This window comes from Labrus mixtus, chromosome 5 (genome assembly GCF_963584025.1).
Source record: "Labrus mixtus chromosome 5, fLabMix1.1, whole genome shotgun sequence".
NCBI lineage: Eukaryota > Metazoa > Chordata > Actinopteri > Labriformes > Labridae > Labrus > Labrus mixtus.
The window spans coordinates 30,515,664-30,540,621 of NC_083616.1; the positions used below are offsets into that span (position 1 = coordinate 30,515,664).

Consider the following 24,958-nt stretch of genomic DNA (forward strand, 5'->3'; position numbering starts at 1 on the left):
TGTGTCATGTCTGTGATGTCAGGTCTACCTGCCGACACTTTACAAGGACACCGTGATCGCTTCCATGACCAGTTCCACAGGTACGACATGCACACCTTCAGGCCATGACAGCGTCAACACATCAGAGCAGGGAGAATCTTTTTATTGTTGTAGGAAGTGTGTAAACACGGTCCAGCGTCACCCATTCACCACAGCACTTTAAACACATGCAAATGTTCCTATCATTGTTTTCCTTCCCTCCTCCCTGTATGATGTGTCAGTCTGTAAAGATAAAAGATTATGTAACTAAATAGCTTTTTTCATGTTTTTAAAAGGCTCATTAAGTCACGTTAAAATAAAACAAAGTCCAAAAACACTTGAGACATTAGTCTGTGTTACACACGCTGTCATTTTATGCATGGATATAAAACATGTTGTTCTTTCTCCACAGCCTTAAGACCTTCTTCAACAAAGCCAGAGACATGTTTTACTTCAAGAGACTGATCCAGATCCCAAAGCTGCCTGATGTAAGAGTGCAGACGCCCTGTTCCCACCAAGTGGTCTTGTTCAGTTGGGTCACATTTATCGGCGTTTCCACCGTCAAAAGTTTGGAATGGTACCAAAATAACCGATACGATTTTTTTTGCTACCCTTCCGTTGGGGTCCCAAGAACCAGTACAGTACCGGCCCTTAAAGGTTGAGCTGTACACTCTGCAGTCCGTTGATTGGTCGAAAGAATAATCACTTCCCCTACACAGTGGTAATAAAGGACAAACACAAAAGGCGCCATGTTTGAATATCCCGTGGATTACAAGATGATTCATATCAAAGCTGTTTTCTCTTTTCTTTTTTGTGAATAATATCAGCACGTTCAACAGTCACATGCCGAGAACAAAGAACTGAAAATGCTTGTGTCCTCCTTAGTTACCTGTGTCACGTTCTTCTTTTTTTATTTTAAACCATATTTTTATTAAGATTTTCAGAAAGTTTTACGGAATATAAAGAATAAAGTCAGACAGAAAAACAAAACAGGGCTTACATTGCAGGACATTATGCTGCATTGCATCACTAGCACAATATTTCTTAAGACAAACGTTTAAAAAGAGGTCAGTGGTGAGCGGTAAAATCAGTTACTGTCCGCGAACTCTGTCGAGTCGGGCAAGATAATACGTTCTTCTTCATTGAATTTATTGGCGGGCTGGGTATATTGGCACGGCTATAGCCATCCGGCTTACCAAGCGGTAATGCAAACAGGGCCAGGGTTTACCTTACCAAACTGGACTGATCAAAACCGGACCGCTTGGTGGGAACGCGGCTTTAGGGACGACTTTGGAGCTGAGTCACAAAAAAAACAAAAACGAAACGTTCAAATTTTGAAAGTAGACGTACAGATGTGTTCACTGTAGAAATCTCACATTCATATTTTATAGAAGACAATCTGATGTTTTTTTGCCATTTTTTTTTTTTTTTACATTTTAAACTGTTACAAACTGTTTCCGGTTTAACGTAGTCATAAAATACTCATCATAGTCTTTAAAGCGGCGTGCAGACTGACGGATTACTCGTGTGCACGTCTACTTTCTGATTCTAAACCTCGATCACTGTCAGTATGAATATCCAACGTTTTAGTCGCATATGTACGTCTGAAAAAATATGCAAACACCATAATCACCGAGTTTCCTTCTCTCCCTGAAAGTCGCCTCCGAACTTCCTGCACGCAGCCTCGTTGGCGAAACACGTGAAGCCGGTGGTGGTGATTCCGGACGAGGACGAACCGGAGCAACAAGAAGATGAGGATGACGACCCCGAGCCGCTCATCGAGGTCAGCGACTCACCCAGCATCCAGCAGTCACAGCCACAGGTAAGACACGTCAGTCACAGGAGCACGAGGACTTAAATGTGATCTGTGTGACTCGTAGAGTTTTTAGTCATCTTCTGTGTGTTTGTTTTTCATTCATCATTTTACTCGTTCTCAGCAGCTGGACATATTTGATCAGGCATTTGGTCCTCCAAACGGAGGCTTCGACGACAGGTGAGTGTCGCCTTCTTTCACCGTTACATTCTGTTCAGCACGCCGTCAGTCTGAGCACATCATGACGGGGTGTTTTCTATCTGCAGGGATCTCCAGATCGAGAGTCTGAAGAGGGACTTGGAGCTGTTGAGAGCCGAGTTAGAGAGAGTCAAAGGAGAGGTAAGGACTTTCTAGTGTGTACAAGGAAGAGTTGTGACGGTCGAGGGCCCGGCTATCTGTGTGCGCTGAGGAATCTGGGTCATGTGTTGGGCGGATGCAAATGCTGCTCCTGACTTGTGGAATGTGGCGAGTAACCTCTGAACGAGACGAGGGTTGTGCAGTTTGGAGTATTGACGTCACACACTCCCGCTTGCACTCTTTTCCCTTCTCTTTTTGAGTGCTCTTTTTTTCCTTTTTGACCTCAAGAAGAAATGTAAAGATAAATTGGGACAGCATCATCACAAGACGAGCTGTTGTAGTTTTTTTTTAAAAGCACCTTGTGCTCTTGAAAGGGAGTGCAGATGGTTTAAAATCAGCGTCAGCACAGGCATTAATAAATATGGAGGAACTTACAAAACCAACAAAAGAGAAAAAAAGTAACTGAACACTAAACATATTAAAGGTCACATATTACGCAGAATCCTCTTCTCCATGTTCCTCTAACACTAATATGTGTCCCTAGTTTGTCTACAAACCCAAAAATAATGAGAAAAGTCCATCCTCTCCGTCTTCTTCCTGCTCCACTTTTCAGAAAATGTGTGCTCAAACAGGCCGTCTGGAGATTTTCCCTTCATGACATCACAAAGGGCAGTAGCCCCTCCCCCAGGTGGGTGACACTCCCACAGCTAGGTGTTTGTTCTGCCCTCTGAGTCTGCCTTCTCACCGTAAACAATAGGACATGGAGCGAGAAAGCACCGAGTACACCCAAGCTCTTCCAGAGAGGGGGCGTGGTCAGACACAGCTCATTTACATATTTAAAGGTACAGACACAGAAACAGCCTGTTGTGAGCAGGGCTGAAATAGAGGGGTTTATAGACATGATCAAATACAGGATCAGAGTGGATTCAGAACAAGAAACTTCACACACATGTTTTGAGGATTTCTAAAACTTATTTAAACTGGTTGAAAAGGAGGAGAATATGTGACCTTTAAGGCTAGGCGGCTTAGCAAAACAAATACTGGGGCAGCACCTGATTGATTGAAAGTAGAGCCAGGGGACTCTTTTTAACTGAATTGGCACTGACAGCAGTAGATTGTTCCTCAATGCTGATCTGTCTTTCCCCTTCCTAAAGGCTCAGCGCTACATCACACAGCTGAAGTCACAGATCAACAGCCTGGAGGCGGAGCTAGAAGAACAGCGTGCACAGAAACAACGCGCTCTCGTGGAAAATGAGCAACTGCGCATGGAGCTGGAGGCCACACGTCGCCGGAACGCCGAACATGAGAGTGTACAGTTCACGTTCCTCGAGGCAGAACGTGAGACGCACACTCAAAACAATTTGATTCCTACATTTATGATGACAACATGTTGGTCAAACGCTGAACAATAATCCTTTTGTGTTTGCTGTGCAGAGAGAGCGCAGGCCACCGAGCAGCGCTACAATAAGCTGAAGGAGAAGCACACAGAGCTGGTGTCGAGCCACGCCGAGCTCCTGAGGAAGGTACAGACCAGAGCGCAGATGTGTGATTTTTAATTAGATGTCATCACCCGGCTGTGTGTGCGGTAACTTCAAACATGTTTGTGTGTGGACAGAGTGCAGACACTGTGAAGATGCTGTCAGCCACCCAGCAGACCCAGGACGAGGTGGAGAGGACCAAACAGCAGCTGTCGTTTGAGGTTGATCGAATAAAACAGGAGGCGGACATGAAGGTTTGTGAATGAACATTTTCCTTTGATTCAAAGTAATAAAAAAAAAAGCTCCTGGGGCGCTGGCGTTTATTACGATGACGTCATACTTTCTGCTCCCCAAATTCAGTGAATTAGAATTTTCAAGAAGAGTCTTAACAGCATCTCATGCCAATTTTAGAACTTTTTACTCTTGGACAGACAACCAACTTGACAAAAATAATTCACGCAGATGAGGCCCATGACCAGTTTTATAGTTTCTAACTAACTGAGCAGTGAGCATGCGTTCATTTTTATAGAGGTGAGGAAGCGGATTGGCAGAGCAAGACACTGGAACAGATGTTGATTGAATTTGGTTTCTTGCCCTTCGAACTCCTGTGTGTGATGGCACGCTCCATCAACTCTCTCTCTCTCTCTCTCTCTGTCTCTCTCTCTCTCTCTCTCTGTCTCTCTCTCTGTCTCTCTCTCTCTCTGTCTCTCCCTCTGTCTCTCTCTGTCTCTCTCTCTCTCTCTCTCTCTCTGTCTCTCTCTCTCTCTCTCTCCCTCTCTGTCTCTCTCTCTCTCTCTCCCTCTCTGTCTCTCTCTCTCTCTCTCTGTCTCTCTCTCTCTGTCTCTCTCTCTCTCTCTCTCTCTCTGTCTCTCTCTCTCTCTGTCTCTCTCTGTCTCTCTCTCTCTCTCTCTCTGTCTCTCTCTCTCTCTCTCTGTCTCTCTCTCTCTCTGTCTCTCTCTCTCTCTCTCTCTGTCTCTGTCTCTCTCTGTCTGTCTCTCTCTCTGTCTGTCTCTCTCTCTGTCTGTCTCTCTCTCTGTCTCTCTCTCTCTGTCTGTCTCTCTCTCTCTCTGTCTCTCTCTCTCTCTGTCTGTCTCTCTCTCTGTCTGTCTCTCTCTCTGTCTCTCTCTCTCTGTCTGTCTCTCTCTCTCTCTGTCTCTCTCTCTCTCTCTCTGTCTCTCTCTCTGTCTCTCTCTCTCTGTCTCTCTCTCTCTGTCTCTCTCTCTCTCTGTCTCTCTCTCTCTCTCTCTGTCTCTCTCTCTCTCTCTCTGTCTCTCTCTCTCTCTCTCTCTCGCTCTCTGTCTCTCTCTCTGTCTCTCTCTCTCTGTCTCTCTCTCTCTCTGTCTCTCTCTCTCTCTCTCTGTCTCTGTCTCTCTCTCTCTGTCTCTCGCTCTCTCTCTCTCTCTCTCTGTCTCTCTCTCTCTCTCTCTCTCTCTCTCTGTCTCTCTCTCTCTCTCTCTCTCTGCCCTTCTCTCTGAATTTATTCTTAAAAATATTGAGTTAACTGCTCTGTCTGTCTGGATAATAAGACATCTTTGATTACTCTGTTTAAAACCTGAAACACCTCAATGTGTTTGTCTCAATTTGAGCTTGATATTTTTAACTTTTATTCATGCTCCTATTTATTATTTTTTTATTGTGCTTCATTCTATAAGTTATTTTACTTGTTGTTTTTATATTGTGTTTTTTACACTTGTACAGCACTTTGGTCAATCACGGTTGTTTTAAATGTGCTATAGAAATAAAGATTGATTGATTGATCATATCACTCTGCAGGAAGAATTGTTAACAAGTTACAGACGACTATAGTCGTAGAAAAACCGAGCACATATTCAGGTTTACTTCATGTAGAGTATATGTCCCATTAGAAAGCGGTACACAACTGCTGCAGCACTCTCTCTGTGTGTCTGTATTCATATTTCTGACGTTGTTTTTTTGTGTATCTGTTGTGTCTGGATGACTGCTGCAGATCTAATTTCCTTCGAGATAATAATAAAATTAAAGTTGAAGAAAGTCAGCAGCTCAAGTTAAACACTGAGGTATTCAAACTACACGGAGCTAGAAGCTGAAACATTAAAAAAAACAGAAGAGAGTGCAAAGTTAAGAGAAATCGAGTGCTGTGCTGGTTATGGGTCAATAAATAGCAATGAATAATCAAGGTGAGAAAAATAAAATCGAGAAAATTTGATAAAAAGTAAATAATCGAAGTGAACAAGCTAAAAAAAAAAACAACTTAGGCAGAAACACATTAAAAAAAAAAAATAGCAAAGTGAGGCTGGTGAATTAAGGTTGTCAATGGCAACAGGGGAAAAAAGTCCCTTGTTTTTGTCCTTGGCATTCTTTAAAAGCATCCAGAAAGGGCACAGTCTGACTTCCTGTGCTGATCAAAAGGCCGTGAGCTGGCAGTGTGGATTTATGTTTAAAAAAAAATAAAAAAAATTTCCTACAGTTGGAGGAGCAGAAGTTTGAGATGGAGAAGCTGAGGAGAGAGTTGGATGAGAAGATGGCAGAAGTGATGCGCATCAGAGCGACTCTGCAGAGCAGCGAGAAGGTGAGTGTGCACCTGTATCACAATGACGCTTATATAACATCAAAGATCAGCTGATGCACCACCAGCTCTGTTTTATGGAGGCTTGAGGCGCTTCACACATTTCCGGATTGACTTTCTCTCCGACACTTACAGCCATCTGCCTCTTCTGGCTTCCCTTGTCTCTCTCTCTCTCTCCCTCTCTCCCTCTCTCTCTCTCTCTCTCTGCCAGACTTCGGAGCAAGTGAGCAGCTCCATGACGTCTCTGCAGGCAGAGAAGGAGCGTCTGATGCGGTCGGTGAGCGAGAAGGAGGCGGAGCTGTCCTCTCTGCGGCAGGCTGCGCAGGTGCAGCAGTCGTCACTCCTGCAGGAGCGAGAGAGGAGCAGCAGGGAGGTCGGCGAGCTGCAGGGCAAACTGCAGGAGAAGGTCAGTCAGTCAGGACGGTCGAGCCGAGCCGAGCCGAGCTCAGCAGTATGAGCAGTGAGACTCTGCTTTAGACATTAGTTTATATTCAGCAGAATGTAAAGTCTGCCTCCTCAAGATAAAGAAAGAGAAAAAACAATCATCCCAAGGGTGACTGTGCAGTTTTTGTGCACTTGGCTGGACTGCAGTACTGTGATATGTTTCAAGGCAACACTCCCAGTCACTTACACGATGATGTTTTGATATTTTTTGCTCATTTCAGTCTAATATTTAACATGCATTTCAGACCTATATTGTAAAGTGCACACCTACTCACTATTTTTAAGGCATTTTGGAAAACATGCTGTGACAAATCTCCCATCTGATCCACTGTGAAGGATGACATTAAACATATACATTATATACCACAAACATGGCTGCAGGGGTAAGATATACTAGGACAGACAATGTGCAGGAAGAGTATGCTGCAGTGTAATCTTAAGACATAGTGTCGCATATGAACACATAAGTGAAGGGAAGAGCTTGAAAGCACTCAGCTCTACCTACAATTCTACACTTCACTTATCAGACTCTTTTATCCAAAGCGACGTACATCAGAGAGTAAGAACAACACAAGCAAGGATCTAGAAAAAAGGGAACAATGTCAGTAAGAGCAAACGATCAGCTTTGAGTCCGATTGGACACACAGGTGCTGACAGGAAGTGACCAGAGGCAAAGCACAACATTGAGGGCAGTTCTTGAGAGCTCTAATCAGTATAGAAACCATCTTATAAGTCGTCGTTATCAAACAAAAACCATCGTCATTACCATCATCATCATCAATAATATGGAGACCATCATCATTAAGTTAGTAGGTATTCATGAAAGAGCTGGGTCTTTAGCTTTTTCTTAAAGGTGCAGAGGGACTCTGCAGATCACATGGAGTTTGGAAGTTCATTCCACCACCGGGGGGCGACAGAGGAGAAGAGTCTAGTCAGCGTCTTAGGACCCTGTTGTGAAGGTTGGATCAGACGCCTTTCATTGGCAGAGCGTAGTGGGCATTTTTAAAGGAAGACCTCTATAGTTGGAACGCATCCATTGTTCTTAAGGAAGTAGACGAGTTCAGTAAAAGTATTTTAGTATCTTCATTTCACCTGAACTAGAAAAGTGATGAAGCTTTGTTAAGTCTGACTGTGAATCTTGTTGATTAAACCTTATTAATGGGAGCTGGGGGAACAGCGTTTGTGGATTTGTTCTACCTTTAACCCTGAAATTGGAAACATGGGTTGCATGAGACTTTCTGAAGCAGATATATTTTCAGTGTAGTTTTTTATGTATTTGTGTCTGCGTACATGTAGTCGAGTCAGGAGGAGCAGCTGAAGCAGAAGCTCCTGGAGGAGCAGTTCGCTCTGCTGCAGGGAACCATCACCGAGGCTGAAAACATCGTCCAGGATGCTGTCGCTAAACTGGATGATCCTCTTCATGTACGCTGCACCAGCTCTCCAGGTCAGACCACGACTGAAGCCGTTGCACAGCAGACAAAGATTCAAAGAGTATCTTTATATATGTATGTTTTCATTCTGGAGACTTAAACAAAGCTTTTTTTTTGATCCTCTGTCCTCATGACGCAGATTACCTCATAAGTCGGGCGGAGGCCACGCTGGGCTCCATCGACAAAGTGAAAAAGGGTCATGCAGACTATCTGAGTAACATGAGGGGTAAGTTTGCTCTGCTTTGACTTCGACATGATCCTGCTCACTGTCGGAGGCTGTTTGTTTTGTCATTTTAGTTTAATCTAAATTCAAAACAAAAGTAAAAACTGATACAGACGTGATGAAGGATTCATAATCATTGGACGAAACAGAAACGATACGATCCAAGAAAAAAAGAAGAGAACCCCCTTATACACTACATTTTTAAAAACAAACTCAAGACCTCAAGAGCTTTTAACTGAATCTCATTTCATCTAGTTTTATTACATTTTGAACCTCCTGTGTTTCCTCATTTAGAATAAATGATGGCGTTTCCTCAGTACCTGTTCTTTGATTGATATACAAAAAGCAAAGAAACACAACACACATAAAATGCAGCCTCATCTTAATATGAAACAGATAAAACTACTTCCTGACACTCTGATATCTCATGCTCATGTACATGCCTCTGCACACGTGTTTACTCACAGTATTAACTCTGTATCCTCTGAGATGTTGTGAGGCTGCTCTGTTGGATTTAAATTATTATGTGGCATCATGCTCTCTCTCTCTCTCTCTCTCTCTCTCTCTCTCTCTCTCTCTGTTTGCTCTTGTAACCAGATGCTGGAGGGCTGCTCAGGGCTCTGACCCAGTTCTCCCACTTGGCTGCGGATACAATCATCAACGGCAGCGCCACAGCACACATGGCGCCCACTGACCAAGCAGACCGTAAGGAATATCTCAAACTATAACTGGTGAAATGCAGAGAGAGTAATCTTAGTTATTTTTGTGTTTATCTCCCAGGAGGACATTTGTCCACATGCAAAGCTACATTTCAGATTTTTGACTTTGAATGTCAGACTCTAGATGCCTCTTGCAGTATTTTCTGACGTCTTAACGTGCAGCGTTATGCTTCATGGTTGATGACTGCTCTGTTACCCCTGTAGGACTGACGGAGAACTGCAGAGGCTGTGCCACTGAAAGTCTGCAGTTCTTCAAAGATCTCAAGTCCAAGACCTCCCTCCAGAGGGCAGACCCGGCCTCCATCCGCATAGTGGTTCAAAAGATCCTGCACCTGGGCCAGGTGGGAGACACTAACTCTGATGATCTGTTTTTCAGGTTTAATTGAATAGACTCTTAACTTTGAAGCGCTATATTTCATTGTACTATTTGACAAAAGAAAAGGAGAATCTGTGTTTTACTGACAGCTTCCTGCTTGAATCTGTTCTACTGCAGGACATTTCTGTTAGATACAAATTTTAATTACAAATAAACCTTGTCTTATTTCACTCCCTCATAGTCAACATCTGTGGTTAAGTGCCAGAATTGAGCTCCTCCTCTCGTCCTGCCGAGTCTGCTGATTGTGCATAAACCTAAATGTGGGTTAGCTCCAAACAAAACAAGATGCTGCAATGTGATTTATATTTAGCTTCTATTTTATATTCCAACAACGACTTGTTTCCTCCCTGGCTCAGTGACATCACCGTCTGTCAGCAATCCAAAACCAAGTGTTGATCTGTTGGGACCCTCAATTTCTGCTTTTTAAATACTGATTTTTTTTATGCTTGTAAACGCTGCCACAGGGTAGGAGACACAGCAGATACTAACGAGTGATACATTTGACTGTTTAAAGACAGCAGGATGAGAGTTTCTTTTGTTGTTGTCAGAAAACACGACTTTGAAATGTACAGGACAAAAATCAGGAAAGAGAAAAAGGCGCACTGCTTTGTCCAGATGGAGTCAATCAAAACAAAACAAAAGCTCCTCACTGGAGTTTTACCATTTTGTTTCCAAGACGGGCAAAACAATAAATTCAGACTTTTCCTCTGGCTCTGAGTCAGGCTCAGTGGGTGTTGAACATGGAAACTGATGCTCTTCAAACTGTGTTTTAGTCTCTCTCTTAAAAAAGAAAAGTTTCAAGAAATGTTGTACATAGAAAGTCTTAACAGTATTGTTCAGTTTGATTTTCATTTGTAACGACTGGGTACCAATGGTTTGGGGAAGCTGGAGCTAACGGTCGAGCCTCTTCGAGGTGTTGTGTGAATCACTTAATGAAACATCGGTGAAGGGAGATTCCCACTTGATAACCCCGGGGGGTCTCATGGCTCTCGCTGCCAATCTAGCTTCATGTTTGGGGTCGTGGGGGCGATCAGGGGCCTTACCATAGAGAAGGTGATACCAGCGTCATCCATCACTTTCAGAATCAAAGCCTTGATCTGCTGAAGTTGGCATGTTGTGTAGGTTACGGTGGCCACTGAGGGCCATGCAGTAGGTTCTGTAACTTATCAGTAAGACTTAAGAACATAACGGGGGTGAGGGGTTTCCTCACTGAGCGCTTATCCCATTCATCAGTACACAAATATCTTGAGTTATTTTAAATATTAATATTTTTCCCTCTTGTTTTTCTCCAGGAGCTGCGACCGAAAGGCATGGACGTGCGTCAGGACGAGCTCGGAGATCTGGTCGATAAAGAAATGGCTGCGACGTCAGCGGCTATTGAAGAGGCGGTCCGCAGGATTGATGTGAGTGATGAGGACTGTAATGAGTGTACCTGTAGTCATGAACTGATCATCTATTGTTACTCATCAATGTCTTTTTGTGTGGCTCTGTGTTTAGGAAATGATGAATCAGGCCAGAAAAGACACGTCGGGAGTCAAACTGGAGGTCAATGAAAGGTTTGTTAAATGATGGGATTTTATTTCATCTTACTCACATTTATTTCCAGATGCATCGTCCAATCAAAGTTTATGAATCATTTAAGATATATTACAGACTTTAAGAACTTTACTTTACTTTGAAAATGTCTTTATCAATATCTGACTCTTGTGAATTATTTCACTCCTGTTTACCTTTTATCAGATTTTGCTTGTCTTCCACATTTTAGAATCTCCCATCCAATGTTTTATTAAATGGGTCATATTCTGCTTTTTCTGGTTTTATATGCTCTTTAGTGTGTTTTCTAAGTGTCCTGTGCATGTTTAGGCACATCTATGTGCAAAAATTCAAAGTCTGCAGAAACGCGGCTTCTCCTACGTCCTCCTGTTAGCTGTAGCATTAGCTGCATGTAACGCTCGGTTCTAGCCGCCCTCGGAAAACATTTGCCAGTGTGACGTCTTGTCAGTGTGAGATCACTGATCTAAGCCCATTGGCTCGTTGTGGCAAGCCCTGCAGCTCATGTTGCAGGCCCGTTAACTTCTGTAGCACGCCCACGATATGCCGTAGCCTGCGGTAGCACAGTAGTGCTAAGGTGCTAATGTTTATGCTTCCCTTGGAGCCAAAGTGGCTGCATTCCCAATATGGTAAAAGGGGCGGGACAGGCCGACCAATCAGATCAGACTTGGCACACGTGGGGACTCTGAATGTGGGCGCTTCAGAGCCTTAGAGAGAGAGTCAGAAGCGAGCCGGTGCATGGAGCAGCAGTACATGAAAACAGACACTTTTTTCGAACTTTATCTGTTGTGAACATACTTTAGTAGGTACATAGATTAAATATATGAACCCCAAAAAGGGCAGAATATGACCTCTTTAAAAAGTGCTGCACACAACATTAAAATGCGTCTTCTGTATTTCCTGCTGCTCATCTTTTCTTTCACCTTCTCCTAACTTTTCATTGTTAACATGATAAACATGCCACCACGTATAAATCCCAATGTTTTCTTCTCTCTTATAGAATCCTCTACAGCTGCACAGACCTGATGAAGGTACGCTAGTTTGGACTGTTTTCAGTGTATACTTGTTTTGTTTTCCCTCGTCTACCCTGCAGACACCGAATGCCTTTTGAAATAACATCATCTTATCTCTTACCTCTTATCGATTAGGCCATCCGCATGCTGATCATAGCCTCCACAGACTTGCAGAAGGAGATCGTGGAGGGAGGGAAGGTGAGTCAGCTCCGTTTGGTCTGAGAGTTTCTGCTGCTCTGCTTCATTCAGAAAATAAAACAACAACAAGCAGGACTAAGAGTTTGTGATGTTTGTCTCCATGAAGGGCGCAGCGTCGATTCAGGAGTTCTACGCCAGAAACTCTCGCTGGACTGAGGGGCTCATCTCTGCGGCCAAGGCTGTGGGATGGGGAGCCACAGAGATGGTGTAAGTTAAACACTACAGCTTTATAAATGAGAATATCAGGGAAAGTCACTTCATATGAATTGAATGTATAAGTAGATATATATGAATCAGTGCTCCCTCAGATTCATGGATTGTCTTTTAAAGTCTTTTCAGTCCAAGATCATTTGTAGGAGAAGGATGCAGAGTTCTTCACACACATAAGAATAACAAAGACATCACTCCTGGCTACAACGATATCCAGTTCTTCTCATATGTTTCACCTTTTTTTATTATTAATAATAATAATAATAATAATAATAATACATTTTATTTATAAGCGCTTTTCAAAAACTCAAAGACACTTTACAATAGTTAAAAACAGAAAGAACAGCACAGTAAGGACAGACTAACAGACATTGCAACATTACACACAAATCATAAAGATAACAAGAATAAAGGTAAAACAACAGAAAACAGGAAATACATCACAATCATACATTAAAAGCTTGAAGAGGTGAGTTTTGATCAGTGATTTAAAAGTAGGAGGGTCGGTGCAGGGTTGAATGTGTGTAGGGAGTGAGTTCCAGAGGGAGGGGGGGCAGCTATGGAGAAGACTCTAATAATCAAATCTTAGAGACAAATGTCCTGAATAATTCCTTTTCATTCAGGAAATGTTGGAGATTCTTCATTCAGCCGTTTTTCTGGCTGTGCCGCTGAGTGGGTTGATATGACATATCCTTGAATGTCTTGTGTATTTATTGACTTCTGTTGTCCTCAAACTGTGCTTTTTATCTGGCCCTGGTGGGTGTCATTGCCCAAAGAGACCACACGAGGGTATCAGCCTGCCAACGCTCACATTTGTCAAATACAGATTTTAGTTTTATTGTCTCTGATTAATCTCCTTCTCTTGTTCGTTTGTAAATGTATTCATGGTCTGGGTGGACTGTGGAACAGAATCGCCCTCTGGGATAAATAAAGTCATATTTCCTCTTTACCTGCGTCCTCACAGGGAGTCTGCTGATAAGGTGGTGCTGCACACCGGCAAATACGAAGAGCTGATCGTTTGCTCCCACGAGATCGCTGCCAGCACGGCTCAGCTGGTCGCTGCATCGAAGGTAATCTACTCACATCCAGAAAGAAACATTCTGATGAAGAGCTTTTAAGGTACTGCAGCTGTGAAATCATTCAGATTTTGAGTACAGCAATGATGTCATCACCTGAAAGAACAAATTCACCAACATTAAATTGAATCAGCGACCGCTTTGTTCTCCTTTTGTAACACACTGTTTTAGCACTTTTATCTTTTTTGTTTCTGTGACTTTGTGAAGATGTTTTTAGACGCTTGACGTCTCGTGTCATCTCCTCCGCTCTCAGGTGAAGGCCGACCGAAACAGTAAGAAGCTGACGTCGCTCCAGCAGGCTTCTCGCCACGTGAATGAAATGGCGGCTAATGTGGTGGCCTCGACAAGGACGGGTCAGGAACACCTGGAGGAAAAAGGTGAGTACAGATTAATATGCGATTGTGATTATTTCAGAAGAATTTGAATTTTCAGTAACGTTTTTTTCCTGTGCAGACACCATGGACTTCTCCGGGATGTCCCTCATCAAACTGAGGAGGGAGGAAATGGAGTCGCAGGTGAGACTTTATCCTGGGACTGTGTGGGGGGGTTAAACAGAGACTGGCTCTAGACTGGAGACATGTGCCTCACTCATCAGATATTCAAAACATTCACGTCTTATATTTCACTTTGTTGTGCAAAGAGGTTAAATTGAGGTCAGCGTGTTGACAGTAAATAACCCCCCCCCCCCCCCCTTTGTTTCCGGCTCCTCCAGGTGAAGCTGCTGGAGTTAGAGAGCAGTTTGGAGAACGAGCGTCTGCGTCTGGGCGAGCTGAGGAAGAAGCACTACGAGTTGGCCGGAGTTCCTCTGGAGGAGCTTCCTGAGGGGAACGGGGACGCCTCCTTGCTGAGCCATCCTGTCACCATGTCTCCAAAACCCAGCAAGCCTGCTGTCATGAGAAAACCTGCGCTGGCTCAGAAACCCAACGTGCTACCCAAAACCCCGGTGAGAGCAGTGACCAACAGACTACGTGTTGTTTATCAGGATGTTCATGTTTCATATGAGGAAATAAGACTTTTTTTGTCAGACTGTTCCTGAAATCAAATCTTTTGGAATGACTGTCACTTTGTTATTTACAAGATATCCGATCACTCAGATTGTAAACATGGAGTTGATGCAGCTTCCACGTCTAAAAAGTTAAAGCAGTGCCTTAAAGTGCTTAAATTTCTTATGAGGTTACAATTCAACAGGTTGCAAATTAAAGTCCAGTTGTTCATATTCCTACTGCCAATGTAGAGGCAATTTGTCCAAAAATCAGGATGTGGTGTTCGCAGAGTCCTGCCTCTCTTATGATTTATTTTCCAAAATAAGAAAAAATAAAATCCTGGCTCCTGTTGTTGTTTTAAAAAAAAGGAAACGTAGGCCCATTCAGGTGCATTTTTTTTTTTTTTTTTAATATTAGTTTATTTTGGGCTTTTTCTGCCTTAATTTGGAGGTAGGACAGTGGATAGAGTCACAAACCAGGGAGAGCGAGAGAGGGTGGGGAATGACATGCAGGAAAGGAGCCACAGGATTCAAACCTGGGCCTCCCGCTTGGAGGACTATAGCCCACCTACTATGCATGGGACACATGCACTAACCTTGTCCAGCACACAGGTGCATTTTGGTCCTCCGCCTGCCTTCCTACCTATGTGACCTCAGGTGCCCACAGTGTTACAAATCACCAAACAAAAAAAAGACTAATTATGCAAAAACTAGATGTGCCAAACAAAAATATGTCAAATCTAATCAAACTTCTAGATTAAACTTCCCACCTTGAATGTTTTATTATTTTTCAACCGATTTATTATTTCATGAAAAATGATTTGGACCTCAGGCGGTAAAAACAAAGACACAAAACAACATAAACATGTTTAAAAAGTGCTTCACAGACTCTTTGACACAATTCGTTTTTCCAGGCACACATTCATGACCCACTGGATACGGCGCTGTGACCCACTTTTGGGTCCCGACCCAGCTGTTTAGAACCACTAAGATGCTTCTGTAGAAATGTGATTGTTGTCGCATTTTAAAACAGCTCTAAAATATCACCCAGAACAGATTTTTAAAACGGATTAGGGTGGGCAGTCTGAAACATGTCTTGAATATGTTTTTATATCGTGTGTGAATATTTAAAGTACGTCCTCTCTTCTTTACGTTGCAGTTGAAGTGATGCTGAGCAGAAGAGGAAAACGCTCCACTCTCGAATGTCTGACTTGACCGAGGACAAACGCCTTTCTGTGAATGATTGTTCCTTAAGTTAAAGGGTGATTCTTCTTTTTCTTTGTTCCTTTGTTTTCTGCCAAGAAGCCTGATTTTTGACTCTGGATGCCTGTTGGGGAAACGATGTCTTTACCCCTTTTTTTAAAAGTTACACTTAATGCCATCACAACAGAGTCCTTTTTAATTTAAGTATGTGGGAACAAGAACAAAAAAACAAAAGGTTAATATTTTACTTTTAGGCTGTGTGAAAGTATTTTTTTTCTGCTTTATTAAAATGTTAAATTTAAATGTACCGATTCTTTTAAAAGTCTGATAATCACAAATGAAAGAATATCTTGTCAATAGATTTTTCATCAAGCTTTGTAAAACATCTTTGCACACTGTTTTGGGGTATTCGATGCAGAGCACATAGCGTTTTCTTCTTAATGTACACTGTGTTCTATTTATGTTGTTATATATATTAATATAGGAAACTGGGCAATCACATTCTGTGCGTACACGTTGCTGCAAAAGTTTTAACATACCTCTTGCTTTGCCTTCATGAAGCAGTACAACCCTCTTGTGTGCAAAACATCTTTCTTTCTCAACAGTGTAAGATTGTCTCCGAGGCCTTGAAAAGTACTACTGCATTGAATGATATCTGTGAAGACATGTAGTTTGTATAGGAGTGTGCACCTCACACCAAGTATAATTTATACATATACTCATCTCCTGAATGTCTCTCTATTCGAGGAGGACCTGGACATGTTGTTGAAGCATAAAGAATCAATGCTTGTACATAATTATCGGATGTAGGCGTCCGTAATTATCAATGCTTCTTTTAGGCTAAATACGGTGAATTCAGGGTTAGCTTGCGGATTAATATGATGGTGTTAAAGTCCTCTTTGCCTCTGGGAGCTTTTCATACAGGGTCTTAAAATGCATCTTTTTATGTTCTATCTTTCCTCTGTTTAAAAATGTCTTTATACACTCAGATCTATTAATATATTTTAGTTAAGATAATGGTGGTTTCTCCTTGTAAGAAGTGTAAATGTCCAACAAAAATGAACAATAAATGTTTGATTTAAAGTCTCATTGTAGTACTTGATGATTTTCAAGCTGATTAAACTTCTGTTTGTATTTTATTAAAGATTTAAACACAAAATTAGAAGACTAGTATCATAGGTTAAAGAAGCTATAGACTGCTATTTTAGGTTTTATGGTGTTGATGTAAAGGTTTTTAGTTTTTTTTAGCCTGAAGAAATTAAGTTTCTATGTAAACGTAAATACTGGTGAAGTTAAATTGGTACTTACGTGAAATCTTAATGAACTTTTTTATTTGACCAAGACTAACTTACATTAAAAAATGTCTAATTTAATTGAAAATGTTTTGATTTATATTTTTATAACTTAAACAAAGTTGGTTTTATTTTTTACTCGTTTCAGGTAGCCTGTAATTTAGGTCAAGTTTCATTTTGCATAAAAGGTAATCTGCTTGTTATATCATGACATGCGCAGAAGGTCTTTAAATAGCCTAAATGTGGGGAGAGCTGCTGCCTTCCAACGCAGTTGTAAATGCGATTGATTTTCTTATATTCGACCGATACTTAACAAACATGAAACATGACCGGACCACGATAGTCTAAAAAGAGTATAATAATAGCAATCTAACAGCTTATTAGTCATGTGCAATGTTAAGTTATGTTATTTTAACTTTTAACTTCCTTCTCTATCGTATGTGCCTCATTTGACAACTCTTTCGTTATTTCATAATGACACTTGTATAAATAGGAAACTGTCGCCACATAAAACCCTTTTGAATATTTGCACTGTCTTGAAATTACGTTTAGATAGTTTTGTTTATCGCACCTATGATCTGTACGTGTGTAATTATTTTTGATATCCGTTTTCCAGTTTTCTTTCAGACATTGAACGCAGCATCAGAAGTAACTGGTAAAGTTGTAACTGTCAACAAACTTCAACAGGTTGTCTCCATGTTCAAACACGCTCCGGCTAGCTTACCTGAACCGCCTTTTCTACTCGACAGGTAAGTCGTGTACGTGAGTCAGAGGACTTAGAAGATGTTTAATGTCTCTGGTTCAGTCACTGCAGAGGACAGACCGTGATATTTACAGTCTATGGGGACGGACATGGAGACTTGCGTTATGACGGCGCTGGACAGACCCGCGGCGGAGCTCACTGTCCCGGATGTGTACGACATAGCGGCGGCGCTCGGGCAGGAGTTCGAGCGGATCATAGACAAGTTCGGGTGCGAGTCTCTGGTCGGTGTGGTGCCCAAAGTGGTGCGGGTCCTGGAGCTGCTGGAGGCCCTGGTGAGCCACGGGGCCGCAGGGCAGGAGGCCGAGGAGCTGCGCAGGGAGCTGGAGAGGCTGCGGCAGGAGAGGAGCGACAGATTCAGTCAGGAGAGGAAGCACCAGCAGGTGTGTGTGTGTGTGTGTGTGTGTGTGTGCGCGTTTGCGTGTTTATGTGTGTGTGTGTGTGTGTGTGTGTGTGCGTTTGCGTTTGCGTGTTTATGTGTGTGTGTGTGTGTGTGCGTTTGCGTTTGCGTGTTTATGTGTGTGTGTGTGTGTGTGTGTGTGTGTGTGTGTGTGTGTGTGTGTGTGTGTGTGTGTGTTTAAATGGGCCCCCCCATGTACAGAGTCTATATTCCACCAGGCCAGGGGTGGGCAACTGGCGGCCCGGGGACCACACTCGGCCCCCATCAACCCTCAACGTGGCCCTCAGATCAATTTTTACACATCAATTAATTGGAAACATGAAGAAAACATGATGAAATCTGCCATGAAATCATGAAAACCAGAAATATGTCCATAATAATATTTGCTCACTGGTATATGTTGAGTTAAATTTGAGACATAATTGACTGTAATCGTTTTTGTATCCTACAATTTGGCCCCCAGTCAGTGAGAATTAAATGAATGTGGCCGTTGCTGTGACCAAAATTGCCCATCCCTGCTCCTGCATGTCATTCCCCACCCTCTCTCTCTCCCTCTCCCTGGTTTGTGACTCTATCCACTGTCCAGCCTCCTCCTGGGTTCAAATCCGACCTGTGGCTCCTTTCCTGCATGTCATCCCCCACTCTCTCTCTCTCCCTGATTTCTCACTCTATCCACTGTCCTGTCTCTAAAAATGAATATATTATGTACTATAGAAAGGTAAAATACTGTAGTGCACCCAATCAGTGCTTTGTGGTGTAATAACGATGTAGGAAACAAAACTCCACAATACTACCAATGTGCTGTACTGCACAAAGTCTTCATAATGATTATTGTACAATCACAATGATAACAATATGAGAATTTGGGTGGCAGCAAAATCACAAGTGTGTCTGCAGATTTATTTTCAGACACATGTGCGTACACTTTCTTGTGTTTTGGTGTGGTTTCCCCTCGTCTTTTCTTTCATTGTGTTTCTCCTGTGCTCAGGAGTTGGAGCTGGTGGAGGATGTGTGGAGAGGAGAAGTCCAGGACCTGCTCTCTCAAATCACTCAGCTTCAGGCGGAGAACAAGAAGCTGTTGGTGAGCCTCTCTCTCAAAGAGTCTCCCGTCACAGAGGAAGACCCGCAGAGACACGAGGGTGGGTTTTTCTGCAGCGATGACTCGATACCAGAGTGTGGAAGATGAGTTAGAAGATTTATAGAAAAACATTTATCAGTTTTTGAGAGGGGTTTCTTCCTGGACTCGACTCTCAACCAATGAACGGCCTACAGACTGCCGCTCTTCTGTAAGATTTAGACTCAACTTAATTTAAACAACACCTTTATTTTCCAACAGGTAACACATAATGCTTTACATAACAAGGTGTGCAGTTCAAAGATTAACAACTGCTGTGACATCAAGACATGCTCGACTATCTGTTCATGATGAACGTCTGGTATTTTACATTCCTCGTGATGAATCTGGAAACTTGGTACGTTTATTAGTCATAGCTGAGGGTTCCAGTTCAGACCGTGTGAAATGTGTCACAGCAGATGTGTGCTGAGCTGATAACCATCTGCTGTACGTTACACTAATTTACACCGAGTAGAGCGCGTGAGTTTGTGCAGGATCTGCTTCGTACAGGAGGCTGTGCAGAGAGGCAGACGGGAGATTGTAAAGGAGACGATTTTAGAAGCAGTTCGAAATGCAGCGCTTGTGTTAGACTCTAACTGTGGCTGGAGCTAAACTTAGTGTCAGGGCCACAGCACACACACACACACACACACACACACACACACACACACACACACACACACTGTTTTTGATTTCCTACATACATGCCAGCAGTAAGTATTACTCTGTTACACTGTGACATACAACAAGTTGAATGTGCGTTGTCATGTGGTAATCATTTGCAAAAAGGGTCTGTTAGGATTTCTTGTTTGAATAGTTACCTTTAAAGTCTTTATATGTGATTTTTCAGACTTAAATATAATATAAATCAAGTATATCCTCTGAAAATAACTCTGAGTCATGACTGTCTACAATGGGTGTAACACCCGAGTCCCACTGTCTGTGATGTTTTCAGAGTTTTCAGAGTCCTATCTTCACTTTGTTTACATCGCCAGGACGGCCGGCTGACTCCTCCCCTCGTGTATAAAAGTTGTTTAATTGAGGGACTAGAGAAAAGAAGAATAACATACTGTACTCACTGCTTAACTGTGTTTCTAGATCACGCTCATTTCAGGTAAATTTACATGCAGTGTGAAGATACGAGCATCATAAAGATCGCTAGCATTAGCATGCTAACACAACAATGCAGCACGAGTTGTTTTGGTTTCATGCTGGTGCTCAAGGGCGACATCTGCTGGATCAAAAAAATCACATATAAAGCCTTTAAGGTTTGACTCCCAAAAGCATTGCACTAACTTTGTATAGTTATCATCATATTATAGAAGTGAAAGTTTTCATTTGAATGTTTAAAGGCTCCAAATTTAGAAACGATGCAGATTTTTTATTTATTTTTAAATGGAAAGGTCAAAACAAATGCAATGATGATGGAGACGTGCTGCAAGAGAAAATACAAGCCGCAAAAAGACAAAACACCTGCATTAACGTCAGACCCGATGTTAATACATGAGTGATGCAAAGTCATAAACAAACATGAAACATCTGCAAAAGCAAAACCCTGCAAATCAAGTCTTCACAACAGAAGAGCGAGACGAGACGAGGATTTATTATCAGACGATCAGTGTTTGAATATGCCTTGTTTCTGAGTTTGCATTTTTCCTCGTGTAGGTCGTTTGTTTTGTTGCAGGTCGGTCGCACTCGTCTGGCACAGTAAAAAGCGCTACATATTTTTCTTCTTGTATTCTGCTGATGTTCCGTGCGTAAAGAGGATTTGTGTGCCTCTTTCATGATGGCTGCAGGAATGTCAGAGAAGGAGAGGCAGATGATGAAAAAGCTGAAAGACTCGGTGGATAAGCAGAGGGATGAAATCCGGGCCAAAGACCACGAGCTGACACTAAAAAACGAGGACGTTGAGGCGGTGAGGATTTAAAACATAATCAGAACACACACTGGCAACTTCACAACTATTTACAAAAAGGTTATAATCCACTTCCTGGTACAGAAATTCATAAATTCTATGTATTCAACTGCAGCTCCAGATGCAGCAGCATCGTCTGATAAGAATCAACCAGGACCTGCGTCACAGGAAAGGAGTGATGGAGGCTCAGGGGAAGGCTTTGATTCAGCAGCGGGCGGAGCTGGAGGCTGCAGCCCAGGTCAGGCAGCAGGAGCTGGGCGCTCTGCAGGTGGAGGTCAAGAGGTTGAGGAAGGAGCTCCGGGGTTGGGAGCTGGAGAGAGAGGTCACTGATATAGAAGAAACGTCATTCGGCAGATCTATGGTGTCTACATCTACATCTCCACAAAGGACGGTAATGAAAAAGATACAAGACATTTCTCCTGGATGTAACCAAGAATGGAATTAAGTTGATCATTTTTTGAGGTTTTCCGATGTCTGAGTGAGTTGTTTTTTTGTGTTTAACCATCCAGTCTTCAGCAGCAGTACCAGTAAACTCCATCAAACCGAACTCAGTGTGGGAAGAGTGTGGAGGAGACCCTGACTTCATGGCGAACTCCTTCGAGCATGAAAGGAGTTCCTCTCCTCTCACAGAGTCATCACAAGAAGAAAAAAACAACAAAGAAAGAAACAAAGAGGAGGACAAGACAGCAGCAATGTTACTGGTAACACCTGCGTACAGCTCCCCTTTACAGAATCTAAAACCCTTTTTACACATGCTCCTAACGCGTACCCTAACAGTAGTATTTCCAGACATTTTCGGGTTGGGCTGCATGTTTAAACACAAACGTCCAGATCATTCATCCTGACTTCATCCTGACTCTTTCCAGCCAAACCCCCTAGCAAAAAATGCAAGAAATCTGCCTGAGGCGATGTGTAAAAACACAGAAGAAAATATTCAGGGAAATAAGCAAATAGGCGGGGATGATGAGGACATTTATATAGTGGGACTAGTTCAATCTTCTTTTACGTAATGAAGCAGCTTCATTCTCTTCTCTGCTCGCCTGTATGTTCTCACTATGCATCAATTTATACTGTGAATACGTCCAATCACATGTCACATTGATATTTAGGCCCACACTGTCCTGATAGCATCAGACTCTGCTGCTTTAATATCCACCATCTTGGATGTGTTGCTAACATTACACTGGGATCTCCACAAACTTCAGGGGCCGACAGTTTCAGTAGTACATGTGTGAAAAGGGCTAATCTGAGGTCATAGCAGAGGCAGACAGTAACACACAGAGCATTATTACTCTCACTAAAGCGCTGCATTCATTTCCTTTTGCAGTCGCTAGAAATCTATTTCTAGTTCAACCCCTGTTCTTGTGCATCTTTGGCCCACTAAAATAATCGCTTGACGTTCATAACTACTCCTATTTAAAAAGTGCTAACACAAAGAAACTGATCTACCTGTTTAACCCTTTTCACACATACGGAAATCTCCTGAAAAACTCTGAAGATTTGGCTACCCGGAGGTTCTTTAGGCTATGTGTGAACGCAAACAGCCGCATTTTTCGCGCAGTCTTTACCCGGAGTTTCTCCTCCAGTCCTCTAGTATTTTATCCGCAGAAAATCAGAGTGAGCTGATGTCTGATGTGCATATACTCCGGAGATTTGAACTCGAGCCAATAGAACGAGAATGATGTTTATATACAGTGACTGCATAAAGTGTCTGCACGCGACCACTACGATCTCTGTGCATGTAATTAAACGTCTGCATTCTGTTTTCTGTTTGTCAGTATGTTGTTCTCCTCTCTGTTGTGGATGTTGTCATTCCATTGGATTACACATAGCATTGATATAAAGGCAAATATTCTCATTATAACGTCGTGTAGCGGACTCTGTTGCTTCATCCTCTACTTCCGCGTTGTTTATTTATGTCACGTCTTACCTCAGGAAATCCCCCCCCCCCCCTCACGACTAGGTCGGGAGAATCTCAGGAGAAGTCCTCCTGTAAATATCTAGATATTATCTGGAGTACATATGTGAAAACGGCTTATGATTAGTGTCGGTGTGTGTGCATGCTGAACAGGGAGAAATACTTAAACTGTTTCTCTGCTGCAGGAGGCGTCGACTGATCCAGAGCCAGAGGAGGAGACGGACAGCTCCGAGGAGGATTCCGACAAACCTCGCTTCACCCTGCAGGAGCTGCGTGACGTCCTGCAGGAGAGGAATGAACTCAAGGCTGAAGTGTTCGTGCTGCAGGAAGAGCTAGCTTACTATAAAAGGTACAGCCAGAGTGAAAGTCAGCTGGATTACATGATTATTGGGAGAATAAAAGTGGATTAGCGAATCCAGATCATTTCAATCTGGATCAAAACCTTTTCAACAACCGAGCCCTGATGTATAGGGGTGTCGTTTTTTTTATACAGGTTCCCGGGTGCAGCAGTGGTAAACCCGGAACCTGTATAGTACATAAAACATGAACTGGCTCTGGTGGCCACTTACATTTGACTTAGGTAACAGTTTCTCTTCCATCAGCGAGGAGATCGAGGATGATGTCAGCTCCTGGGTTTGTCCTCCGTCTCCTCCACCTTTCTCCGGGTCCACTGATCAGCCCGAATCAGGAATTAAACGCCTGTGAGTAACAACTCGACCGGCACATTTTTTTTTTTACATCAAGAAACATATAATACAGATGTGATAAATGAGTCTGCTGATTATTTTGGATTCTCTCTAACTCTGAATGTCCTCCTCTCTGCATTTCTTCTTCTCACTTCTTCCGTTTTCACCTGCGGACAGGATCTTCACTGCCATAATGCCCATGGTGGCAGCCGGTTTGATTGTAGACGACCCCACGTTGATACCAATCAGAAGACTCGTTTCCTTTGTATGAATCTGTTTATATAATGTGAACTTGTTCTTGTACTATTGCTCTTTCTTTCTTTTGAACAAAACCCGGTCAACAGAGATTTGTTTCTTGGTTTAATGACAACATCTCTTGGTCATTATAAACAACATTTGAATGTTGTTGCTATATTTAAATCTCTTATGAACCACTTCAGTATTTGCTGGTGTCAGCTTTAACAGTGCATTTTGAAAAGCCAAATTTTGTCACTGTGCTACATAGTGTACTGTGTCTGCTTGGCAGTTTTGCATGTACTTGGAGTCTTTTCTGAAGAAGGAATTGTTGCTTCACATTTAACTTTCAAAAGAAGCAACAAAATAATTTCCTTCTTTATAAACTGACGCCAACGACAAACAGAAGGGGCATGAAGGGGGGATCTTAAACATCATGAGTTAGTATAAGCTAAACTGCAACACAGCAACTTTTGTTTTTTAATGTGTATTGTTTATTTGAATTTCTTTGTGTTTTAAATACTGGTAAAAACCTATCGCTGCAACACTGAACACTAAAGAGCCTCTAAAGTCCTAAAAGAGTATTTTTTATTATCTACGCATAAGATAATATACTTTTAATTTATGCATCATTACCTAATTGTGATGCATAAAGCCAATTTATTTATAAATCAAGGTAATTAAACGTTTGCTGCTCCTGCACACTGACATCAGAGATGACCTTATTCCTCTGGTAATGATCTTATTTTCACAAGATAATTAACTTGGGAACAAAAAGTAAAAAAAAAAAATCATAAGAGCTTTACATTCTCAGCAGAATGTACTAACTGCTCATAATGCTGGGATACACCTGTACAATAATGCTTGTTCAAAATGAAATAATAAAGTTTATTTTTTAATTTGTTGATGTTTTTATTGTGTTACTGTCACATACTGACACGCCTTATATTAGATTAAGGAGGGACATGAAGAACAACAGAAAGGCAGAAAAACTGAATGAAGCCATTATGCACTCTTTTTCTTTGTTTATTTATCGCACTTCATATCGGTATCTGATTATTGA

The 24,958-nt window shown here is 42.3% G+C and overlaps 2 protein-coding genes across 3 annotated transcripts in view; both read left to right on the forward strand.

Annotated features, from left to right (window-relative positions):
• hip1rb (huntingtin interacting protein 1 related b) overlaps nucleotides 1-16,659 on the forward strand; it is a 36,185-nt gene extending 19,526 nt beyond the window's left edge. Inside the window, exons 9-32 of one of the 2 annotated variants that reach the window (XM_061039254.1) lie at nucleotides 23-80; nucleotides 431-506; nucleotides 1,676-1,840; nucleotides 1,956-2,011; nucleotides 2,098-2,170; nucleotides 3,283-3,466; nucleotides 3,563-3,651; nucleotides 3,744-3,860; nucleotides 6,053-6,154; nucleotides 6,363-6,557; nucleotides 7,892-8,039; nucleotides 8,165-8,251; nucleotides 8,846-8,953; nucleotides 9,172-9,308; nucleotides 10,636-10,746; nucleotides 10,841-10,899; nucleotides 11,895-11,925; nucleotides 12,043-12,105; nucleotides 12,212-12,312; nucleotides 13,280-13,385; nucleotides 13,645-13,768; nucleotides 13,845-13,906; nucleotides 14,104-14,334; nucleotides 15,533-16,659. In XM_061039254.1, coding sequence (XP_060895237.1) covers nucleotides 23-80; nucleotides 431-506; nucleotides 1,676-1,840; nucleotides 1,956-2,011; nucleotides 2,098-2,170; nucleotides 3,283-3,466; nucleotides 3,563-3,651; nucleotides 3,744-3,860; nucleotides 6,053-6,154; nucleotides 6,363-6,557; nucleotides 7,892-8,039; nucleotides 8,165-8,251; nucleotides 8,846-8,953; nucleotides 9,172-9,308; nucleotides 10,636-10,746; nucleotides 10,841-10,899; nucleotides 11,895-11,925; nucleotides 12,043-12,105; nucleotides 12,212-12,312; nucleotides 13,280-13,385; nucleotides 13,645-13,768; nucleotides 13,845-13,906; nucleotides 14,104-14,334; nucleotides 15,533-15,541 — 2,492 coding nt within the window. In that variant the 3' untranslated portion in view covers nucleotides 15,542-16,659. The remainder of the gene's footprint in view (nucleotides 1-22; nucleotides 81-430; nucleotides 507-1,675; nucleotides 1,841-1,955; nucleotides 2,012-2,097; nucleotides 2,171-3,282; nucleotides 3,467-3,562; nucleotides 3,652-3,743; nucleotides 3,861-6,052; nucleotides 6,155-6,362; nucleotides 6,558-7,891; nucleotides 8,040-8,164; nucleotides 8,252-8,845; nucleotides 8,954-9,171; nucleotides 9,309-10,635; nucleotides 10,747-10,840; nucleotides 10,900-11,894; nucleotides 11,926-12,042; nucleotides 12,106-12,211; nucleotides 12,313-13,279; nucleotides 13,386-13,644; nucleotides 13,769-13,844; nucleotides 13,907-14,103; nucleotides 14,335-15,532) is intronic. The other variant, XM_061039256.1, reaches the window with a different exon arrangement.
• An 851-nt stretch (nucleotides 16,660-17,510) lies between these two features.
• On the forward strand, nucleotides 17,511-24,794 carry LOC132974923 (RILP-like protein 1). The gene is made up of 8 exons (XM_061039289.1): nucleotides 17,511-18,011; nucleotides 19,017-19,167; nucleotides 20,939-21,057; nucleotides 21,173-21,448; nucleotides 21,567-21,758; nucleotides 23,161-23,324; nucleotides 23,578-23,676; nucleotides 23,839-24,794. The coding sequence occupies exons 1-8, from the start codon at nucleotides 17,709-17,711 to the stop codon at nucleotides 23,930-23,932; spliced, it is 1,398 nt and encodes a 465-aa protein (XP_060895272.1). The 5' UTR covers nucleotides 17,511-17,708; the 3' UTR covers nucleotides 23,933-24,794.
• Nucleotides 24,795-24,958: the final 164 nt, after the last annotated feature.

What these genes read in the sequence shown, in the direction of transcription:
- LOC132974923 (XM_061039289.1), top strand. Translation starts at nt 17,709, where the DNA reads ATGGGGACGGACATGGAGACTTGCGTTATGACGGCGCTGGACAGACCC. An exon ending in AGACCCGCAGAGACACGAGG is followed by an intron (nt 19,168 to 20,938) that starts GTGGGTTTTTCT and finishes TGATGGCTGCAG; the next exon opens with GAATGTCAGAGAAGGAGAGG. An exon ending in CTACATCTCCACAAAGGACG is followed by an intron (nt 21,449 to 21,566) that starts GTAATGAAAAAG and finishes TTAACCATCCAG; the next exon opens with TCTTCAGCAGCAGTACCAGT.